This window comes from Centroberyx affinis, unplaced genomic scaffold, assembly GCF_046629955.1.
Source record: "Centroberyx affinis isolate AG114_WGS23_722 - 3 ecotype Tasmania unplaced genomic scaffold, CSIRO-AGI_Caff_v1 ptg001348l_1, whole genome shotgun sequence".
NCBI lineage: Eukaryota > Metazoa > Chordata > Actinopteri > Beryciformes > Berycidae > Centroberyx > Centroberyx affinis.
The window spans coordinates 142,501-166,531 of NW_027279841.1; the positions used below are offsets into that span (position 1 = coordinate 142,501).

Sequence of the window (24,031 nt, forward strand, 5' to 3'; positions counted from 1 at the left end):
CCGCATAACTCCACCTGTCCTGTCTTCTTCTCTCCAAGCTCTTTCTTTGTCTCTTTTTGTCGCTGCTTCTTTCTCTCTTTCTCATGTAGACCTATAAATACACAAGATGTAAGTACACTTGAATTTACAAAAAAAGAAGGAAAAATAAATAGATTTTCTCTAAAAGTTTCATGCCATCTTTCTCATTTCCTCCCTTACTATGTTGTTGATAAAGAGCTGTGAACTGATTCCAGCTGCTCCACCCCTCTGTGAAACTGTTTGGAAAATGTGGAAAGTTTGCTTGTTTTTCAGCTGTCAAGGAATAGAACAATGAGGGAATATAGCAGAGCAAATATTCATCATTCGTGGAATACATGCTCCAATAAAAAAAAACGTGCACACACGATTGACGACATGATTGACTATAGATTGAAATGTGATGTGAACACTGGCATGTTCAGTCAGCACAGTAGAAGAAGAGGAGAGGAGGCTGGGTGAAGAGGCCAACGATGAGACGCAGACCGGGGAAATATATAGAAACTGAACATATAAATATTAACACTGCAAGCAAAACAGCCTAAAGATGAACACTAAGACAAACTGATCTGAGTTTATTTTTCAGATGTTTTTCAGAAGTTTCCCCTGTGGCATTCTGGGTGCTCAGTGGGCTGATGGAGCCTAGAGGTTAGAAAAGCAGGAAGGTGACAGTTTGAATCCCTCACTGGCTGGGAAAATATGCTGTCTGCTCCGCTGAGATGCCCTGCAGCAAGGCATTTAACCCCCAGCTGCTGTCGTGAAGCTGCTCAGGGCCAAGAATAGAAGACTGTGGTTGAACTGGGTGAACTGGGCAGCTCACAGTGTGAATGTGAAGCAGGTTGTTGGTGAGAAGGAGCCTGCAGACTCAGCAGAACTGACCCTGGATAAAAGGTTTAAAGGTAAAAAAGAAATAAATAAAAACATACATGTGGCATCTGAGTTTCAAATCTGGTTCATGAATCTGGTCTGTTTAAACCTACAGCTTGAAGGAAGTGCAGATTAGAGTTTTAGTTATACAGATATTACTCGGAGGCAACAATCTGATTGGTTGAGTTAAACCTCAGTGGGCGGAGCCAAATAACCACCATTTTTCGGAGTTAGCAAGTTAGCAAGTTACCTAACTGGCAAATTTGAATGGCAAAGAAATAACTCAAAATCTTAATGAAAAAAAATATTAATAACAATAACTACTTCATTCATTCATGACCATGGTGTCATGATGTTGAAGGTTAGCAGCTAGCTAACTAGCTAACCTAGATAACTTAGTATGGTAGATTGTATTTTTTCAGTTAGCTAGGATTCATAATATTAGTTTCCTCTTCTCTTACCTCTTGTCTTTTTCTTCAGTCTAATGTTACTTATCCAGAAAAACTGTGGTTCTTTGGCTCCGCCCACTGATGTTTAACTCAACCAATGAGATTATTTCTGCCTCCAGAGCAGCTAAAACTCCAATCTGCAAAGGAAGTGGCTCAGATTCTACCCACAAAGAGGGAAACTGCAATAAAAATAACATTTAAAGACTATGATTTAGCTATAAAGGCCCATTGGAGTGGCTGTTTTAGAATTTGTTTTGTTACTGTGAGGAAAGTGCTGAGGAGGATATTTTGCACAGATTGGAATGAAAATTTATGGCTTTTGGAGACAAACTATTCCAAAACTAACTTGAAGTAATCAGACTGTTTCACTGAATTTGAGACATCCAGTGGGTCACATTACTGATGCATAATACAGTATAATATACTGAATGTCATTTGGTTGATGCTTTTATTTAAAGCACCCCGCAGATATGAGTGTGTACATTTTTAGCATGGGTGGAACCACTGTCAATCAAACCCATAATCCTGGCGGGGTTAGTGCCATGCTCCTCCCGGTCAGGACCACGATGGCAGTTTCAAACAGGCAACGAGTAATTCTGAGAGGAACTTTCCCGACACTGGTGCCAACTGTGAGAGAGGGAAGAGGTTAAGAAGAGAGCAAAGTTCAGGAAAGATGGATATGTTTAGATTTAGGGTGAGAGAGGTGGGGGGGAGGAGTCAGGTGGTGCAGGGAGTGAAGGGGTGGGGCGGGGTCAGGAGATCAGATACAGAGGGGAGGAAAGATGGGGGGGTTGGATGGGGTCTAGACCCTGGTTTCTAAAGCTGTGGATGAGGACTCAAAATGGGCCCCTGTCTTCTGCAAAATGTTCATATAAATTAATGTCTGTTTTGGTACTCTCTATGGCGGATTTAGAAACAGAAGAAGAAGAACTGGGTAGTTAGCATGAGCAGTGATAGCCACCATGGCTGAACAGACATAGAAAAGAGAAACTCAAACTGCATCAACAGTAAATCCAAGCTCCGCCCACACTGTTTGACTGACAGGTGATCTGTGGGAAGTGCAGTGCAGAAACACCACAGTGAGGCTGAGGGACAAAGATGGAGACTAAATTTAAAAGAGAGAGAGCGAGAGAGAAAGATGGCTAATAAATTAGAGAATATACTGCATTGATTCCTCCCCCTCATACACTTTTACCATGTCTTCATAACCATAAAGCAAATATTCCTCAGTGAACCATCACACTGAGCATGTACATCCCTCTCTCCACCCCTGTAACTGTACAAAAGGTCAGAGGTCACATATTCCAGCACTGGCAATTATGGGAGAATTAAGAGGCAGAGAGGAGTGTGATTACGCTGTGTTTTCATCATCCTTGGTCATCAGTTAGTCAGTGAGGAGGTGCAGCACAGAGCTGGTGGCCCAACATGAGGCTCGCAGGCCACAGAGGATTTACAGCTGCGTCACGAATCTCTGAACAAACCACATCTGGCTCCATGATGGACCAGACTGTGCACAAATAATGTCTACATGACAACCAGGCGAGAAAAACAAAGATAACTGGAAAAAGCTTGTTGTGGTGTGGCTGTAGATCCATTCAGTAACGTTCTCAGTAAAAGTAAATAGTGTGATAAGGTGGATTTGGTTACTGTGACACAGTAAACTGTCTTGTCTTTAGCCCTAGTCTCTACTCCAAAACATGAAGAGTTGTAGTTTGAGAAGAGTCAGCTCAGTTAACCTGAACAAACTGTTAGCTAGCTAACTAGCCAGCAAACACACTGATGTTAATGTGAACATGCTAATGCTAGCTGCTACTAGATACGTTAGCTAGTGTGCTAATCAGACAAGACAGTGATGTTAGCTGACCAGATCATGGATGTATTAAACTATGGATGAGGCATTCAAAGATGGCGGCCCATTCATTCCAATGAAAGTTGCTCACCCAGCGCATACGCCGAAAAAGTTTCTACGACTCCTACTTCCGTGGCCGACAGCACCTGCGCAGTAGTGTTTTTCTTGGCCCCGCCTATCCCACATGAACGAGTCAAGCGGCGTTCTCGTAGCGTCCGTGACAACGGCGCGTTCATGTGCAGCTTTCTAGGTTCTAGGTTCTAGCTTCTAGCTTCTGATTGACTGTTGCTGCTGCAGACTCGGCTCTTCGGGGAAACCGTCGTCCAGGTATGACTCTATCATTTATTCAATCACAGAACATTTGCTTTATTTGTATAAATCTTACATCCGATGTGAAGTGATTCAGTCTGGATAAAGTTGAGCTAAGCTAACGATGGTAATAACGGTTAGCATAACGAGACGGAGTCAGCTAACATAACCATGGGTTAACGTCAGGCAAGTTAAACAAATTAAACTCAGTTAAACATAGAAATGTTGGTTAGATCATAGACTAAACTTTGCATTTGTGATGTATGCTCCACTTGTGTTGCTCCACTTGTGCTGAACGTTGTCTTGTGTTTCTCACAGCGAGTCAAGTTCATGCCACACATCGCTAGCCAGGTCCATGTCAAGGGTTTACTCATGCTTAACCAGGTGAGGAGATTTATTTTGAACTTAATTTAGAGCATTATCGATGTGAGATGGTTCACATCGGTCATAGATAGTAATGACTTGGTAGCTTTTTCACCTGTACTGGAGCCAGTGCTTCACAAATGAAGTACTTTTCACCCTGTGCTGTAATCATCACGATGATGTATGCTAACTGTTTTCTGTCAGACACTGAGCCGCAGATACTTACTGCAGTTTCTTCTGTTACAGAAACTCCTGCTCTTCAAGAACCACTGACACTTCTCTGGAAAATGCTCCCAAAGAAATTAACTTATTTATGATGTCTACATGTATTTAACATGTAGAATGGAACGTGTTTTGAAATAAATCTTTACTTTACATATAACAGTTTGTCTTGGATCATCTCTTAAATAAGTCTTAGTTGTCATCACTCTGTAGTCCATTGCCCTCAAATTACTTTTCCATCTCCATCTTACCTTGGTTATTACAATTACGTTATTACACATACAACAGTGTGAGTAATTTCTGACAATATTGACTAAAGCCACACATCTAGACCACATAGTCCAAGTTAACCAACTTGCTGTTGCCTCAGTGTATAGATAGTATTACTTGTAGCCATTATTATTCTGCTGCATGTATTGATTTAATCCATGGGACTGAACTACACTGGATCAAAGGTGGGTCACCTCACAACATTTAGTCATGACATAAATATTGGTACTCTTATCAAACACAGTCCTATATGAACAGTGTATGAAGATAGGTTTGCATTATGCAACTTAGATGTAAGGTTTGCTAGTGAAAAAAAAATCAGTTAAATTATTATCATTGGGAATATTCCAGGTTTGTTGTGTCACACCAAGGTTTATTTGAGTTTGCAAGTGTTACACTATCTAGACTGTCATAGCAAAATTTCTATAAGCTTGATCTTCCTATGCAGTGCCCAGAAACACACCTGGTTGGAAGAAGACTCAATTCCATTTACATAATAGACATTATCAGTAACTCAAGCAGGTTAACTCAAATTGGACATCTAAATATAAATTTACAGACAGTAATAGAAATGAGAACAACCATCAAAGCCCAAATATATTCATAACTTTAATAGGATAAAGAAAAGTACATAGGCATAGTCTGTGAACGGAGAATTTTGAGATGTAAATAAATATACAATAGTAAGTAGGTGCATATAACTGCATATGCTACATGTAGCTGGTTAACTACAGCAATGTTATAACGTTAGCTAGCTTACAAGCGACCTATTTAATCAAGAGAGAAACAAAAACAAATGAGAAACCATCCGTTATTGTTCTGAAGTCTTGCCTGTTAAACCTAAGTGTCGGCGGACGTGTAGGTTGAGTTTAATGTGATCTAGTTTGATCACATACAGCTAAAAGCCTCTGCTAACAATCAGCTAGCTGTATAGCTTGTCAACAGTGGAAGTAGAAGCGGTGAATGCGCACGGAGCGTTCCCGTGGCCTGGAGGCGCGTTCACGGAGCTCCATAAAATACAGCTTTATACAGCTCTTGGTGGCTTCCAATGAAAAATGGACCCAATGATTTCAAAATTGATAATTCAAAGACTCCATTTGGACTGTGTACTACACCTAGAAAAATTTTCCCGGAGCTTTACAGGTGTTTCTTTCCCCATGTATCTCTATGGGAAAAAGTCTTTTTGGGCCCCATGGCGTCACGTGACTTGCAATACCGGGCTTGGCCACTACGCCAAAATCGCCGCACAGCCCAGAGCTGTTCCTGGGGGCTTGGACCAGATGGTTAGCTAGCTAACAAGCTGACATTCACTAACAAAGACCACGTCACTATGAGACGTATTTACATGGTTTATTGAGGGAAAAAGGGGTCGAGAATGGAGGGATGAAACAAGGGTGGAGGGTGGAGGGATGAATCAGGGGTCAAGATGAAGGGATGAATCGAGGGGGTCGAATGAGTTGGGGTCGATGGTTAGCTCGAGGAACCAGGGAATTGAGACTCAGGGTGGGGGCGCCGTCTCGCTGATGGGGAGTCTTCTGGCTCCATCATATCCCATCATATTAATAAAAAAAATATATCAATCAACAATAGTAGCTTTTGGCCAGCAGCCCAAAACCCATTAACATTTTGGCCATATCAAAAAGTCTGAGCGCCCCTGAACCTTAACACACTTAGTTACATAATCTTCGCTGTTTACTATACTGAGGACTTCCAGCTGAGTTAGGGGGTCAAAGATCATGATTATAATGGGCACCCGTGACCAGGTAATGAGAGGGCAAACACACCCCCAAACACACACACACACACACACACACACATTATTCTAAGGCACAGCCACATGTTCGCCTATACCTCACATTCCTGCCAAAATCCTCCTCCGAAGTCATGCTGTTGAATCACTTCCATGACACACACACACACACACACACACACACACACACACACAGACACACATAATATCCCTTTGTGCCTTTCTCAGGCGTAGGACAGTCTTTTATAGATTTAATGTTGCTATAAAAGACTGGCCTTCCCTAGTTGCTCTACAATGTTTGTGTTTTTATGGAGTGCTATATTGAAACCACAAAGCCTCTCTCTCTCACACACAAACGCACAAACACACACACACGCACGCACACACACACACAGAGAGAGGCTCACACATACACTTTCTCACCTTCATCTGTTGACATCATTGGGTGGTCAGTGGGTTCACTGTGAAGGTTTTGGGTGTGGGTCTGTAGTTAGGGTTGTAGTGCTGTGTTACATAACTTGCGTGTGTGTGTATGCGTGTGTGTGTGTGTGTGTGTGTGTGTGCAGTTTTGTGTCAGATCAAGGGGTTTCACCAGTAATAAGCGGTAATAAGAGAGATTCATGGTCTTTGTGGTGTAAATTACACACAGGTTGAGCAGGGCAGTGAAGGTTCATCGTCTCTCTCTCTCTCTCTCTCTCTCTCTCTCTCTCTCTCTCTCTCTCTCTCTCTCTCTCTCTCTCTTTCTCTCTTTCTCTCTCTCTCTCTCTCCCTCCCTCTCTCTCATCTGTTTTTCTTGGAATATCCAAAACCGTAACACAGTCACACAGGAGGCCACTTAGGAGTTCAAGCAACCAGACTAGCAGGTCAGAAACCAGACTGTTACTGTTTATGACAGAGAAACGTACCTGGAGAAGCTGTGTCAAACTAAATATAGCTTTGTACTGGTTGACCTCAGTATGTGTGTGTACATTTGGACAAATAAACCACACACAAACACACAAACATGCTTGTGCACACTTGCAAGCACTCACACACTCTGGAAATCAAACACCCTGGCAAACAGATACAGGCGTATACACAAACCTGCACACATATATTCACACAGGCAAACACACACACACACACATAATGGAGAGTTGTCTCGTGGAAAGCGAAAATCCATTGGTTGAAGAAGTTGAAAAGTAAAAGAATTGTTAACAAATGTGTGCAAACTGACACTCATGCAGACTTGGAAATTTGTTTAAAACTTGAGATTTACACATACACACACAGACACAGACACACACACACACACACACACACATATACTGTGTACATACTGAACATGCACACACTTAAAGGTGCTACACCTAGCACTGTCAAAGCATTGTCAAATTAACTGTGCCACCCTGGTGTAATGACTGTAAACAAATCAGAGCATGTTGGAGCTGATTGGTCTCTATCTCACTCCAGTATTATTGTTAGTTCTAGTGTTTCTCCACATTAAGACTACATTTCCCATCAGCCCCGTTGCTCCCCCCCCCCTCCTTCCACCATCTGCTGCCAGAAACTCTTTCAGCTTTAGCTCCGTTTTGCTCTGGAAGAACAGAACCTCTTCCTGTTTTGTGCCGTAAAGCGATCCAGCAGATTTCCCCCCAGATCCACCAGGTGGAGAAACAATGGAGGATGCAGAGTAGAGGCTGATGATCTTCTCGGGTGATTCTGTTTGTTTATACTGATTATACAACGGTCGTAGAATTCATGTGTTAATGATTTATTGTTGTTAAAATGCCACGTGCAGCACCTTTTAAAGGACAATGCTTTGTAGTCTGCTGGTTGTGTAACAGATGGCAGGATCAAAACTGCAAGACCGCCAACCCACACAGTGAACTATAAACAGGGACAGAGCAGAACACTTTATTCCTCCGACATGAATAACACTGACCTGTCACCGAACATGACATCATTCATCACAGAGGGACATGGGGTGGGGGGGAGGGGGGGCAGTGTGCTTTTGAAGCCTTGAAGTTAGGCGGGCGGTGAGGAGGGGGGGGGGGTCAGTGGTGCTTGATGTCCTCAAATCCAGCTTGCAGCCCTTCTCATAGGTCATATCCCCCCCTCACCCATCTCTCTCCCTCTGTCTAGGTTTCCTGTCTACCATCCAAGAGCAGTGCAGTGCATCCCAAACCTTTAATAATAATGTGATTCTTTATTGATCCGCCCCCTCCACAGGAAGGTCGGAGGTCAGGGTCTGGAGCTGGTAGGGGATCAGTGTCTTGCTCAAAAGCACTTCAGCAGGGCGGAAGGCTTGCTGACATGGGGGGCCCCAGTTTTTTGCACACGATTTTCACAAACATGTCTACGATGCAAATCAACATAACAAGGTAGTTTCATGTACACTGAACAAAAATATAAACGCAACACTTTTGGTTTTGCTCCCATTTTTCATGAGTTTAAATAAAAGATCTAAGACTTTTTCTATGCACACAAAAGGCTTATTTCTCTCAAATTTTGTTCACAAATTTGTTTAAATCCGTGTTAATGAGCACTTCTCCTTTGCCAATCCAAGAGTGGCCTTTTATTGTGACCAGCCCAAGGCCCACCTGTGCAATAATCATTCTGTTTAATCAGCATCTTGATATGCCACACCTGTCAAGGGGATGGATTATCTTGGCAAAGGCAGGCCGTTCCACAGGCTGGGGCCATAGTGGCTAAAAGCAGCCTCGCCGTGGGTCTTAGACCAGACCCTAGGAACCACCAAGAGACCACTACCAGAGGACCTGAGGGATCTAGTGAGTACATATCTTAAAACCATGTCAGACATGTAGTCGGGATCAAGACCATTTAGTGATTTGTAGACCAATTCCTGTGCTGTGCAGGCTATAAATGAGGAGTTCCTTTGCAAAAACATGTTTTTTTTTCAAGGTAATATCAATCAAACTCGTAAGTAATTAGTTAGGCGATATCGCCGTTTGCGACAAAATGGATTTTGGATTCAGAAAGTACATTGTGTGAAGCATTAGTCAGTTCATTTTTTTTCAGGGATGTTTATCTGTTTTTGCAAATTAACTCTTCAAATACTATTAAAAACATGCAGGGTGGGGGATTTACTGACATGATTTACTGCATGATTTGAATCATCATAAGTAAATATCACAACTAAATGAAAGAAAAATCCCTGTTTATTTCATATTAACCAAATATCTAAGCGGTACTGTATGACAATAGTGCTATCCAATAAACACAGAGTGGTCATCAAATAATCTTCAAATCTTAACTTAATCAACCGTCTAAAGGTCAAGCTAGAGAGACAAAGCCTTGGAGACCGAGAGGTTCACTCTTAAAAACTAGCTTGTCGTCAGGAGGAGCACCTCAGGGTTCCTCACTAGAAAAAAACAAAACAAAAAATAACTAATAAAAGGGTTATTTGAAGAACTGCCATATGTTAGAGTTTTGAGGAAATGCCATCAGGATCATGAACCTTTTATGAAGGGGTTCCTCAGGGAACCTACTGGGGTTCCCCTGTGGTTGCAGGTGGAAACCCCCTTTAACGGATCCTCAAAGCCTTTTTACAGAGTGTGCAGTGTGGGCGAGAGTGTTGGTGGTCGCGACGAAGAGGTGGATGAAAGTTTGACCTAATCCTCTTCTAATGCCAGCAAAGGTCAGACTCTGTGCACCCCCACCCACCTTCACTGGTGCACACATGAAAGGGACACACACACACACACACAACACACATCACACACATCACACACATCACACAAAGGCATGTCGAAAACGGTCGCTTTGAAGCAGGGAAGCCTTCCGGAGGTTTCCCCATGTTGCCGATCCCCAAAGCAGCCTCCTGATAACGCAGTCAGGTGTGTGTGTGTGTGTGTGTGTGTGTGTCACTCCGTGCAGGCATGCATATCTGTCTGTCAATATGAGATGATTTAAACTTCTCTGAGGCAGAGATCTATGTGTATGTGTGTGTGTGCTTACATGTGCCTGTGTTTGAAAGTGAGTCCTTGCCTTTGAGTGAGAAACAGGTCTGTGTATGCATTAGTGTGTGTGTGTGTGTGTGTGTGTGTGTGTGTGTGTGTGTGTGTACAGAGGATGGGGAGCTGTAGGCAGGGATCTTTGTAGATGAGAGGAAAAGCCTGCAGCATTTCTCAGCTCACATGTCACTTGGTGGAAAGTTTCATCCAAACCGCCTCACAGCACCGTGGCTGTGTACTGCTTTGTTGTTATGATTTTTTAATGTTTTTATTAGTGAAAAAGTAACATGCATTGCATTTATAAACTTAGAACCATCCCAACCCCAAACAAGTCAATTAGAACAAAGTGCATAAGTCAGAAAAAAATGAAATAATAATAAATAAAAGAATAAACAAAAGCCCCAGAGAGCTTCATGATAAAAACAAATACATGCACAGAAGAGCCCAACAATAGCTACAGTAGGTTGAATACAATCAGAGTGGTGCACACACACACACACACACACACACACACACGTCCCCTTTGAAAAACATGAAAGAGCTGTTGTTTTATTAAATGTGAAAATGTAGTCCACACACATATGTAAGCATGAATACAGTAAATGCAAGCGCACGATCACATGGACACACATACACACCCACATACACAAATACACACACACACACACACACACATGTACATGCATACACCCATTTATACACACACAAACACACAAATACACACACACATGCAAAAACACAAATGCACACAAAACTTACATAACTCACACACACAAACACACACGCAGTCTTTCTTCTCTCTCTAACAGGTGTCTTCCTCTCTCTCTTTGAACCACATAACTCTAAACACATAAATCTGTTTTCTTGTTACATAACTGAACTGAGTGTTTAGTTGTTGTTCAACCAAATTCTTCTGAGCACCGTCTGTAATTTATAGCATTTAGATGTCAAAATGTCAAACAGCTTTGACATGTGGCTCTGCACTCTTATAATCCGTCGCAAACATATTCTGTGGTTTTCAACATGGAAGAAAAAAAACGCTGTAATATGTTTGTTTCTTTTACAGCAGCTCCGTCTCTGACATGAGATATTACCAAAATCGGCCCGTGAAAGCGATCTAATGCAAGTTATTCCGCCGTAAATGCCGTTGCTTTGTGATATTCCGCACGTAGGAACTTAATTGACACCAGATGCTTTTCATTGCAACACTCCGTTTTCACCAAAGCAGCAGAAAGTGTGTCAGAAAAACAATAGCCGGGGTTATCGCCGGGATTCCTGTCCAGGGAGTTAGTGAAATGCTTTTTGGGGAGCGGGGTCAGCAGCGCGGCGAGGGAGGAAAAAAAACACACGGCTAATTGCTGTTTTGACTCGAATTCACGAGCGGGACCGATCGTATCAAGCGTGACCTCATCGCGCAGAGAGCCACATGAGCTGGCTGAGGAATCTCTCAGAGGAGCCAACCCCCCCCCCCCCTTCGCCCACCCCCCACCTCCCCCCGCCCTCCGCCTCGCCAAACAAAAGTAAACTGTTCTGTTGCCAGGGAGGTTTAGCAGAGGGGCTGACAGCGAGAGCCGCACCTGTAGCGCCAGGAACAAGCCTGGGGAGGGGGGGACTCTGACAACAAAATAAACTGAAAGTGGAGAGGAGAATAGGCCGATCCAGCTGTCAAAGATCCCACAGCTGCTAGAGATGCGAAGCGTCTCCGTGGATCAGTGGGATGTTGAAAGTTCAGCAGCTGACTCCCTCCGCAAACTCAATACTGGATCTGTAGAGATGTGTTTGTACCTCCCATTCGGTGGGTCGTTTTTGCCCAAACCACATGGCGTTCATACACAGTACATATGTCTGGTTATAAGAAATCATTCATTCCAATTTCTGTCTTGAGGTCAAAGCTGTGTGTGTGGTGTCATGTACCAAAAACACTCTCAATCCATTTTTCCACGTTCATTTTCCAGCATCTCTCTGAGCCTTACCAAGAACGGGTCGTTTCTGTCGCCGTGTCTTTAAGGCTCATTAATATTAAACAACCCCTCTGTTCCGATTGGCTAACCGCTTCGAGAGTGAAACGTGAGACACCGCGGCCCGGCAGCTACAGGTAGGGAAAACTCTCCGGTAATAAACAATGACAAGGACTTTTTCACACTGCACTCAGCACCACACCATGTTTCACGTTTATTTTATTCTATTTTATGTGTTTGTTGTTGTTATTTGTTGTTATTTTATGTTTGTTTTTAACTTTGTTTTTGATTGCGGTCTCTCTGTTTTGTGTTTGACGAGCCCGACACAAGCCAAAGGAAAATTTCCATGTTGCGTGCAATAGTGGACAATAAAGTTTTCTTTAATCGTGAGCCTTGAATACGCCTTCAGCTTCAGAGGCCCATCCAACCCGTGGTCCTTTGCTGCATGTCCTCCCCCCACTCTCTCATACCTTCCTGTCTCTCTCTCACTAGATCTCTCAAATAAAAAAAGCATAAAATGCCAAAAATAAATCTAAAAAAAAGAAAATAGACCGATCCAGCTGTCAAAGATCACACACACACAGAGCTCAGCACTGTGTCTGACAGGTTGATGAAGACCATTTAACTGCCATTTGGTGGATAAACCTCTTAAAACTGACTTTTATAGACTCGCTTTTATGTGATGTCTGTTATTCTATTATTTTAACAATTACATTGCTTTCAGTTTACTTTCTATTTTTTTTTTATCTTGGAGGTTCCTTCTCGTCTGTTCTCGTTTTATTTTAATTTATGAGTATGATGCTTTTATTTGATTGTTAAAGTACTTAGTAAACTGTTTTTAAAAGGCTATATTAATGAATACATACATCTTCAGCTTGAGCGGGAGTCAACTGTGGCGATGTTTGTTCTGTGATACACAGAATCAAGCACACGCATGGCTCGATTCACACACACACACACACACACACACACACACCCTTTCTTCTTCTTCTCTCTCTAACAGGTGTCTTCCTCTCTCTTCGACCCACATCCCTCATTCCTCGGTGTCCAAACACATAAATCTGTTTTCTTTTTATGTTACTGAACCTGGAGCAGTTTTCTGGTCCAGCCCATCGTAAAGCCTCAGTAAAATATTTACACCATTATTAACCGTGTAACAGGCCTGTAAATGTGTCCCGGAGTGGAAGGGATTTGATTTGATTTTTGGTTAGTTGTGTAAAATATGTATTATTTAAGACTTAAAACATGAACCCATAACACTATAAACTCCCAGTGGCTAGAGGTGCTGGACAATGTCCATTACAAAACATATGTTTTAAGTTTAAAGATTGTGAACTGAAATTCTGCATATCATTATACATATTTCATGCCTACAGTTCACTAAACAAAAAACAGCTACATGATTTTGCATGTAATGTATGCTTTCTCCGCATATTTCTTTAATCTGTTTTGTTGCACTGTTGATCAAGATAGATAGATAGATAGATAGATAGATAGATAAATGATTTTGTATGTATGTATTAATGCTTTATCTATAGCTTTTGCAATCTGTTTTGTTGTACTGTTGATCGTTCACTATCTAGTTAGCTAATTACCTAGCAAGAGAGATAGATAGATAGATAGATAGATAGATAGATAGATAGATAGATAGATAGATAGATTGATAGATGATTTAGTATGTATGTATTAATACTTTATCTATAGCTTTTGTAATCTGTTTTGTTGTACTGTTGATCGTTCACTAGCTAGTTAGCTAATTAAATAGCGAGAGAGATAGATAGATAGATAGATAGATAGATGATTTTGTATGTCTGTATTAATGCTTTATCTATAGCTTTTGTAATCTGTTTTGTTGTAGTGTTGCTCGTTCGCTAGATAGATAGATAGATAGATAGATAGATAGATAGATAGATAGATAGATAGATCAAATGCTACTAGATTTTCACTGTGGCTGCTAAGTTTGTTAGCAGGTTTGCCACCTGCCAGTTAACATAGCCTATCGTTTTGAGCTGTGAAAAGCAGCCATATTAACTGAGATGAAAAAGACCCCGTTTCCCCGTTCCCTCGCCTCGCTCCAGATCCCACAGGACGAACAGAGCGAGACCCGGCTCGAAGGTAACGATCCTGTCAGCAGAAAACACTTCAGAAGACAGACAGCGTGTTGACAGTTCTGGCACAGTTTGTCCCTCCAGAGGATTCCTGTTGTCATCCCCGGCTCTACATCAGTCCTGATTTACAGCTGGTTGTTCCAGGCTGTGAACTCCACCTTGGCTGTTGGACCTGCTTTGACACAGAGAGCGCTGTGTAGACCTGAGTCAGATAGTATGTGTGTAACTGCTTTTCTGCTTTGTTTCAGCCTCCTCAGGCGCTTTGGGTTTGTCACATAGAGAGATACAGTGAGTGCAAGAAATCACAACAAATTTAAACAATCACAGCAGATCCAGGGACTCAAGTCAGACTCAAGTCAGTTTGATTGCTTAAGACTTGACATGCATGCATGAAGAGAAGACTTGGGGGACTTGACTCTGACTTGTACTTTGATGACTTGAAAAGGTTTCTAAAGTCTTGACTTGAGATCTTGTGTTTGTGTAAATGACTTAGATTGAAAGTGATGAGATTTGTTCCAGCAGACGACTGAATTTAAGTTCTGTTTTCTGAATTTGTATGGAATGATTGAATTTATTGAAGCTGAAACTGATTCTAGAAATCAAACTTACCAAGTTTTTATCCTATTAAAACCATATTGCATTGAAAAGTCCTAGATATTTAGTTTTCTTTAAGATAGTAAATTGATACTGGACTCTTGATTTGTTCTGACTTGACTTGCTGTTCTACATTTAGACTTGAGACTTGACATTAATGACATGGACTTGACTTGGACTTGACTTGGTAATCTACCTTTAGACTTGGGACTTGAGATTTGTGCCTCAAGACTTGAGACTGATGGAGACTTGAGACTTGACTTGGTCACACTTCTAAATCACAGCAAAATATTTGAGATTCGTTCCTGTGATTGACAAAGTGTTTGGCACCATCTGATTTAAGCCCCACCCATCTGGTATTCCAAGGAGATTAAAACAAACACATTATCTGCGGGTTGTGTTTGGTCCAGGTCTGGCTCTGTCCCCGATGTTTCCACAGCCAAACCTTGAGTTAACACATCCAGACAGCCTCAGATCTACAACAGGAGAAGCTGACATGGCAGGTTTATGAACTTGTTAGGTTCAAATGTTTATTTCCACTGATATACAATAAGAAATAGACGCAGCTCTGTTGTTTGAGAAGCCAAAATGTGTCACTTCTTCCACGTTCTTGCAGCAGTTCTACTGTACTCCACTTGTTGTGCATCATTTCTGTTTTGGGTCTGTAAGTCCTCAGAGCTTGTCGTCAGCTCCACCAATCAGAAGTGATTTATTAATACGAGAGTTGATCCCGGCTCAGATGGCTCGGTCCAACATGCTGTTAGCCAGGAAAAACTAGTGAGTTACGGTCCGCTGTGATTTCAAACCAGCAGACAATGAAACATAAAACCCAATAGAGGTCGATAAAGTTCATGGATTACAGTGAAAAAACTGAAAAACCTGTTTAGTTATTTTATCTTGTGTCCAGATTTATCAAGCTCAATTTAGGATTTTCTTTTAGTGAAATCATCTTACTACACTGGCAGATCGTTTTATTGGTTTCAACAATTTAGATTTTTTTAAAGATTAGATTTTTTTCCAGGAGAATGTAACATTTACTTGGTAAAAGTGAAACTGTCTTGGAGAAAGTTTCTTGTTTCAAGAGTTCCTTCATTTTTTTTTTATGGTGCTTTCTTAAAAGAAGTCATGTTGGCATGAATCAAGTGAAATTTATTGAAACCAGCAAGATTATCTGCCAGTGCAGTGAGATAATATGACTGAAAATATCATGAAATGAGCTTGATAGGTCTGGAAACAAGATAAAATCACTTGTCAGCTTTCCATCTTCTACAGTGTATTTAATATCCCTTTAAACACATGTGCAGGGCTCAGTGGGCTTCATACCAGCTCATAGTCTGTCTCACCTGCCTGTAACACCATAACAATCTTGTCAAAAAACAGACAGATTGGTGTAAAAACAGAGACCCTCTGCTCTGAACCTCTGAACATCTCCAGTCGCTGCCACGTGTTTTCCTTTGAGAGCGGTCCAGCAGGATCCAGGTCCAGACTCGTGGGTTTAGGGTTTAATGAAATCGCTCCCATTACGTAACAGCGCTGTGTTTGGATTACGTCTCCCGAACGACGTCATCTGCTGCTCCGAGGAACATCAGGCCGCCAGAGCCGGGTTGGTTCACAGAGGCTTTAATGTGATATACTGCTGGAAAATATGATGAGAATATGATACATCTGGCTATGAATCTGATATTTCTGCTGGGTTGACAACGTGTTTCTGTACATACTGCAGAGTCTTATGGTGTGCTTCTTGTTGAATTTATAATGGTTTCATGAAGAGATTATAAATTCTGGCTTAGAAAAACAGAAACACAGCCGTATTCGATTTGTACATGAGTGAGGTGCCTGAGTTCATTCTCAAAGTTTCCTTGCAGTAAGTATATATATAATTTAAAGAGCTTCACAAAACCTTTCTGGGATTCTTCAGATTGGTACCAGAAGAGAACCGCAGAAGGTTCCTTGAGGAACTCCTCCATGGTTTCATGAACCCTGATGGTTCTTCAACAAGCCTCTCTCACATGGGGGCTCTGAAACTCTCAGGAGATTTTTCAAGGAACGTGCTTATTGGCTTCCTTTGGATTTTAAAAGAACTACTGATGGTACCCTAGTTTTTATAGCGGACAGTGGATTCCCTCAGCTTTTCAAATTAAAGTCATTCTCAAGCACTGTCGAGCAGGGGATCTGAAGTTCCATGACATTTACATTTCCATGTCATTCAAGGCTTATGCATTTTAAAGAAAATGTATTTTTCTTTACTTTTTAAAGCAGGGGTAGTAGTGGTAGTAGTTCATTTTTTTCTTGTTTTCTTTTATTGCAGTAGAAATGCCATCTGAAGGAAGCACTCAACACATATAAACCTGCTGTTAATTCCAATTTAACAGTTAAAACTTTTCTCAGCAGCGTTTAATTATTTTCATCTGTGATGGGCCAATAGTAAAGTACACAAAAAGCCTGTAAATATACTCAAGTACGACAAAATATAATATGATCCAAGAATTTGAGCAGGATACTGATGTTGTTGATGTCTGCTGCCTGTTGGGATGCTTTTACATAAATGTTTACATTGCTGCTATTTCTTTTATGTGGCTTTAAATGTGTTTTGTTTTTGTGCATTGTTGTACATTGGTAGTTTGAAACTTTTATGCTGCTTCCTAGCCCAGGTGTCCCTTGCAACATCGATTTTTAATCTCAGAGTGATTTGCCTGGATAAATAAAGGTTACATTAAAAAAAATCCCGCTGAAATGCTCCAGACACCAAAAACTCAACTGTGAAGAGTCTTCACACTGAAGAACAAATACGACAAGGCCGATCCAAGAAATATATTTTCACAAGAGCAACATTTATTATAATCAATGATACTTTGTTCTCGTGAGCATTGGACGTCAGATGTACACAATATACAAATGGTGCGTTCTGTAGCAAATATACTTTCTATAGAGACAGCAGCAGCAGAATTGGCATGTACAAAAATACACATTTGATTTTCTCGCACAACACAACATACCAAAGTAACGTGATAATATATTTATATATATATATATTTATCTATATAATCATAAATATGCAGAACTATACACGTTGAACACAATTCACTGTAATGGAGATAACAATTATGATAATAAATATAGCCAAGCGGAAACGAGCGGGGTCCAAGCACAATATGGTAATTTGTCCAAAAGTAAGAAACAAGACATTGCGCTAAACTTAGTGGTGTAAGTGTGAGTCCACTGGGGGTAATGGAGGGAGCACAAAAAAACGTAGGGCCAAGTTACGAGACTGTCCAACCTATAGACCATTTAAAGCCTTAGAGAGAGTATTTTAACTGTATTAGTGCACTCCATTGATCAATTACATCGACAGGTGTACAAAGTTTAATAAAAATCCATTCAGTTAATTATGAGATATAAACCTTTTGCATTTGTAGCGCCCACTAGTGATGGAACTCCAAAATGCTTTTGTGGGCATGCTCAAGCAACACTTCTCAACATGTGTTATGAATTTTAGCTTGATTAGACGAATGGTCAAGGACTTATGGCCAATTTCGTGTTAGGGCATGTTATGTTAAAAGTTTACCGGTTGATAAAACCCAAAACGTAAAGTTGCTTGCTATAGCGCCACCATGAGGCCAATTGACTTGGGTTTTGTTGCCTGAGTAGCGGCTGAGACTTTGGACCTATCTGCCAAGGTTGGTCGCTGTAGCTCTTAACGGTTTCTGAGATCCAGATACTTTTAGGGAAGAAGAAACGGTGGAATAATAATCCTAACAAAAACTGCTTGGACCCCTAATAGTACAGGATAAAGTATTTTTTGAGACAATTTAAAATGGCAACACTTGACTTTACAGTGGCTTTAATCCAGTGTATCATCCTGTGGAAAATAAAGTTTAGTTCATAATAATACTGTGTTAGTACTTAACGAATTGTACTTACATTGTGTTGAGTATTTATTACGTATAAGTATGCATTAACATACTTTTCCATACATTAATACACAGGATAAAACACTGGAATAAGGCCATTTATTGTAAAGTAAAGCGTCACCTTGAAAATCAGCAATGCAATGTTGGCAGCACTGGGATAAAACTGATCCTATTATTATGGACAAAATACATAAGAGCCAGATAAATTGTGTTTCCAATGGTGCATTCAACACACACACACACACACACACACACACACACACACACACACACACACACACACACACACACACACACACACACACACACACTACAGGCTGTGTCCTTGTCATTCTAGTGAGACTGAATGTTTTTTTTTTGGTTTTTTTTTTGGTGAGAATAATGAAGTGCTATAAAAGCAAGAATAACAGAGAGATTCCCCCCCCCCCAAAATGGCACAAGGTTTCTCACATCACATCCCTGCTTAGGACACACTGTCAATGATAACATAGTCAACAGCTCTCTCTCTCTCTCACACACACACACACACACACACACATACACACAGACAGTCTTTCTTCAACCCCCCCTCCCAGGTCACAGATATAAACCAGAGCTTGTCCTCCTATAGGGAAGAAAACACTGTGCGCTTTGTCTCTGCAACCTCTGCATCATATGAATAAATACCTGCCCCATTGATTCACCACTAGTAAAGCAGACACACAAACACTCCACTCAGAAAAGAAACAACCCAAAAAACAGTCCACTGAAGAGACACAATTTGGTCCTAAAAGGTACAAATGACATAAATATACCATCTTAGATATATTTTATTCTCAAGGTATAAGTATGCACAGCGGCAGCTAAGAAAAGTCTATTTCACTGCAGTCTGTTCTGTGTCAGATGTTGCAGATGGAGCTGAAGGCGTCTCCATAGTATTTGCATGATGTCATATCGGTCATTCGTCGGCCATATTGTTGACATTAGCGACTGCAGCAGCTACAGACGGCAGCGTTCACAAACCTTTGTTGTGCCAAAATTTGTTCCCCCTAAAAACATGTGTTTCCCTGGCAGTGTGTGTGGTGGTGTTGTTGTTGTTTTGCCTCTGCATGGGGAAATTATCATATATCTGACAGCTTCCTTGTGGAAATAATAGAAAGAAAAGTTGTTTTTCTGTTTCAAACTGTGCCAAAATTTTGTTTCTCCCTAAAAATGTGTCTTCCCTGGCGGTGTGTCTTCACCTCGATCCCACACCAGGGAGGAACAAAATCATTTCAGTTTTTGTGGATTGTTTTCCTACTGTTGGCTTTTCAAATGGTAAAACATTTTAAAAAACATTTTAGAAGAAGCCTGCTATCATTAACCTTCCTAGCTGAGATCCTGCTTGTTTGTGATCTTATCAACTTAACTTTTTGTCATTCATTAAGTCCCTAAATTAGGCAGAACTACTTAGCACAGTGGTTCTCAAACCTTTTCACGTCAAGGACCCCTAAACTAAATTAGACCACGGACCCCCATTTGATAAGATTTAGTCCCAGGGTCCCCCATCTGATAAGATTTTTGCTTTTAGATGTTTTATTACAGAAAGTGTATGAAACCCATGACCAAAATAGTCACACATTCTGTCATTGTGTTACTTATGGATGGAATTACAGTGAAAATAAATGATTCCCCTTTTTGCTGGGGACCCCCTGGAACCCCCTCGAGGACCCCTGGGGGTCCCCGGACCCCACTTTGAGAACCACTGACAAATCTACCGCATGTCCGACGATCTCAGCTGCAGTTACGTTACTGTCATGTCAACAATATGGCGGCAGCTTTGTACTTCCAGGTTTTGCAGACACTGTGGATTCAAACACACAACTCTCATCTTTCAAACCGCTGCTTGTCAAACCTTCTCTCCTTCTCATGGCTGAAAAGGGAAGAAGATTTGAATTTTCCGACCCAGTTAGATGTCGGACTTCTACATCCGTACCTTTTAAAGCAGAAAACGATCTGTCTGTACCGTCAGCACCCTGCCTCAGTGATGAAGAGGTGCAGCGTTCTACCTTTCTGTTCTGAGTGTGACTGAGCGTAACTATGGCCAGGAAGGAAAATACCTGTACAGGGATGTATATTGTATTATTAACACGCGATCGACAAGACGGCAGAGTAAGTGACTCATAGAAACGACACGACCGGACGTAGAAAACCAGTCTCTCAGTTACAAAGTCCTTATTTACACGTACGACTCCTCGGCGAAAAACAGCTGGTCGAAGTCCTCGGCTCGCGGGTCGCTGCACCGCCGGCTCTGCCACTCCCTCTTCCCCCGCACGATGGCCAGCGCCACCTCCTGACTCCTCCGCAGGCAGGCGTCCGCGTCCGCCTGGCCCTGCGAGGAAAAGTAGTCCCTCACGGCCCGGGTGGCGGAGGGCGACAGGCAGAAGCGCGGCTCGGCGGAGGAGGAGGAAGAAGAAGAGGAGGAGGAGGAGGAGGAGGAGGAGGGGTGGTGGCCGGGCTCCACGTCGGACACCCTGAGGCCGCCCTCTTGAGGCTGAGCGCTGACCGCCTTGGAGGGGCGGGGCCTGTCCAGGGCGTGGCCGCGGGAGGGCTCGGCGGGTGCGGAGGCGCGGCGGGGCATGGTGACGCTCCTCCTCCCTCCGTCCCCCTCCTCCGCCGGAGTCAGAGAGCGGGACTTCTGCCTCTGGAGGACCAGGGTGGTGGAGTTCTGTCCGTAGAAAACACCCTGCGGCGGCTGGACGCTCTCGCTCCCCGCGGGCCTCTGCGTGACCTCGCTTCCTGCCTGGGGCTTGGGGCTGTTGGGCGGCCTGTAGGCGCAGGCCTGGTCGTGCAGCAGCCGCAGCTCTCTGACCGTCAGAGCCTTCTCCGTCCCTCTGTAGAACGGGGAGCGGCTGCGCTGCAGCTGCAGCAGAGCCTGCTGGTAGGACGGAGGGCTGCTGGACCGCCGCCGGCAGCTCCGGTCCGCCGGGACGCCGTCCTGAGCGCCCGGGGAGCCGTTACCGCCCGGGCGGGACTTATTACCCCCGTTCACCGCCGCCGCTTCCTCCTCCGCGTGTCCGTTATCGGGCTGCCTCAGCGACAGGCGCCGGTCCTTCTTGAGCCAGGTGTTGGGATGGAGGCCGTGGGGGTGGGGGTGGGGGGGTGCGTGGCCGGGCCGGGGGGGCTGGGGCCACTCCGGGGGGGCGTCCCTCTGAGAGGGGGAGCCCCGGGGAGACAGCTGGGGCCGTCCGGGCGAGAGGGGAGTGGGCTCGCTCGGCGGAAACGCCCCGTTGGAGGCGTAGTCAGTAGAGTACTGCGAGAAGGCGGAGTCTAAAGAGCTGAGGGAGGAGCCTGTGGGCGACGTCGCCGGGGACGACAGGCTGGAGCAGCTGGCGTCCAATCGCAGCGGAGGAGGCGGGGCGTGCTTCGCCTTCCTCCGCCCGCCGCTCTGGACTTTGGCTCCTCCCTTCTCGCGTCCGTCTCCGGCCGCTTCCTTCAGCTGCAGCGCGCTCAGCCCCTGCTCCAGGAACACCTCGTCCTCCTCCTCCTCCTCCCCCTCCATGGCGGCGTCGTAGCTCGCCTTCCTCGGCGGCGGGCGGCGGTTCTCGGCGTGCACCGGGACGGCCGGCGTGCCGCCCAGGCCCAGCGCCGGCTCCGAGCTCCTCCTCAGCCTCCTGGGGGCCGGCGCCGCCCCGCCGGCCAGCCGGGGGCGGGGCTGGCGGGCGGCGGGGCTGAACTTCCTGGGCCGGGCCAGCGGGGGCAGCTGGAGCGGCGGGTCGGTCTCGGGGTCGGGGTCGGGGTCGCAGTCGCTCAGCGTGATGACGGAGTCCCGGCTGCGGCTGTCCGGCTTGTCCTTGTCGCGGAGCGGCAGCTGCTCCTGGTAGGGAGACTCCGGCTCGTCGTTCAGCTCGTTCTCCAGGCTGTCGTACGACGAGTCGTTCATCTGGAACGATGACACGTCTGCGGGGGGTGGGGGGTTGTGGGGGAGAGAGGGAGGGAGAGCAAGAGAGAATATTATTATGAGTCTAAACAATGTGTGTAACCACCAAATTTAGTTCAATTTTATCCAAAAATCACCAAAACTACATATACCAGTATGTTCCTATTACTATATTGTAACCCTTTATTAGCTATTGCAGAAATTCCCCTTCATGCATTCATCCTGCATCTATCCTTGGGTCTCAAAATTTTTGTCTCTAATTTTATTCATCTTATTTTAACCCTTATTTTGGTTTACGCCTATAATCAGATTTGTTTTTGTGTAAATTGACCAGTTTTAACGTTGTTCTATGACTGTTTTACTCTTTCTGTGAAGCACCTTGAGATTTCGTTGTATTGTATGTATAGTGTATTATGTGTATAGTGTTGTATACTGTGCTATATAAATACAATTCATTATCATTATTATTATTATTATCCTGCAGACAATTAACTCTTGAATATTGCGTTATACCAAACAAGTATATTTTAACAAAACCTTCTTGGCATCTCTCATCTTACTAGTAACCAGATCACTCCTCTCTTCACAGCTGAACAGAGCGCTTCATGGCTCCATCTCCTACATTTCTCTTATTTCTAAACGCTCGCTCTGTCCAGGTAGGAACTTTACCTATAAAACCCGATGAATTGAGAATGGCTCAAGATAAACTATGAAACGAGACGCCTGCTCTGAATGAACAAAGCCTCAGTTCAGCGGTGGAGACGCTCTGCTCACTATTTATAGTGTGTGGAGGAAACTTAGCAGGATTTATGAATGAGGAGATTCACTGCTGTGTTAACGAACGCCTGTGACCCCGGCAATCACTGAAATTACTGCGGGTCGATCCGGTGACCCCAATCAACAGGCCTGACAGACCCTGGGCTACACACACACACACACACACACACACACACACACACGGGTGTAAACACACACCTTTCTTTATATTTCTGGGACGTACCCACAAATATAGAAGGAAAGATGCAGACACAAATACACTGACAGACCAATGCACACACAAGCGCATACACAAAACACACACACACATACACATACACAGTGAGCTAGTCAGTGTCATTCTGCCTCGTTAGAATAATGTGGGGTGTAACACACTGAAGCACTGTGGGTCAACCAGATGAACCAAAGCACAGAAAACAAGTCAAGGAGCTGTTGTTCAGCTGCACGCACACTCACACACACACACACACACACACACACACACACACCTCTGACCTTAATCAGAGGTGAGCTATGTTAAATTAAAGCTGGTTATGTTGTTTCAGTTCTGCTTGATTTGAGTCCGTCTCCTTCCTTTCTTCCCCCCCTCAGTATAGAATTTTAAATCCACTTTGGCCAGATTTTTTTTTTTTTTGCCATATTTAGCCATATTCAGCCATATTCTGCCCTACAAAGGAGAAATGCAATAACCTTAAAAAACTAACCTGAAATAACTGAACTGAAATTTTGTCATTT

The 24,031-nt window shown here is 43.4% G+C and overlaps 2 protein-coding genes across 2 annotated transcripts in view; one reads left to right on the forward strand and one right to left on the reverse strand.

The window, feature by feature from the left end:
- The window catches only part of LOC139649464 (adrenodoxin-like), a 35,688-nt gene extending 35,680 nt beyond the window's left edge, over nt 1-8 (forward strand). The window contains exon 4 of the mRNA XM_071525875.1: nt 1-8. This exon is cut by the window's left edge and continues 113 nt beyond it. Coding sequence (XP_071381976.1) covers nt 1-8 — 8 coding nt within the window.
- Nucleotides 9-17,559: 17,551 nt separating this feature from the next.
- The window catches only part of LOC139649465 (rho GTPase-activating protein 20-like), a 49,176-nt gene continuing 42,704 nt past the window's right edge, over nt 17,560-24,031 (reverse strand). Inside the window, 1 exon segment of the mRNA XM_071525876.1 lies at nt 17,560-22,539. Within this exon segment, the coding sequence (XP_071381977.1) occupies nt 20,819-22,539 (1,721 nt within the window). The 3' untranslated portion in view covers nt 17,560-20,818.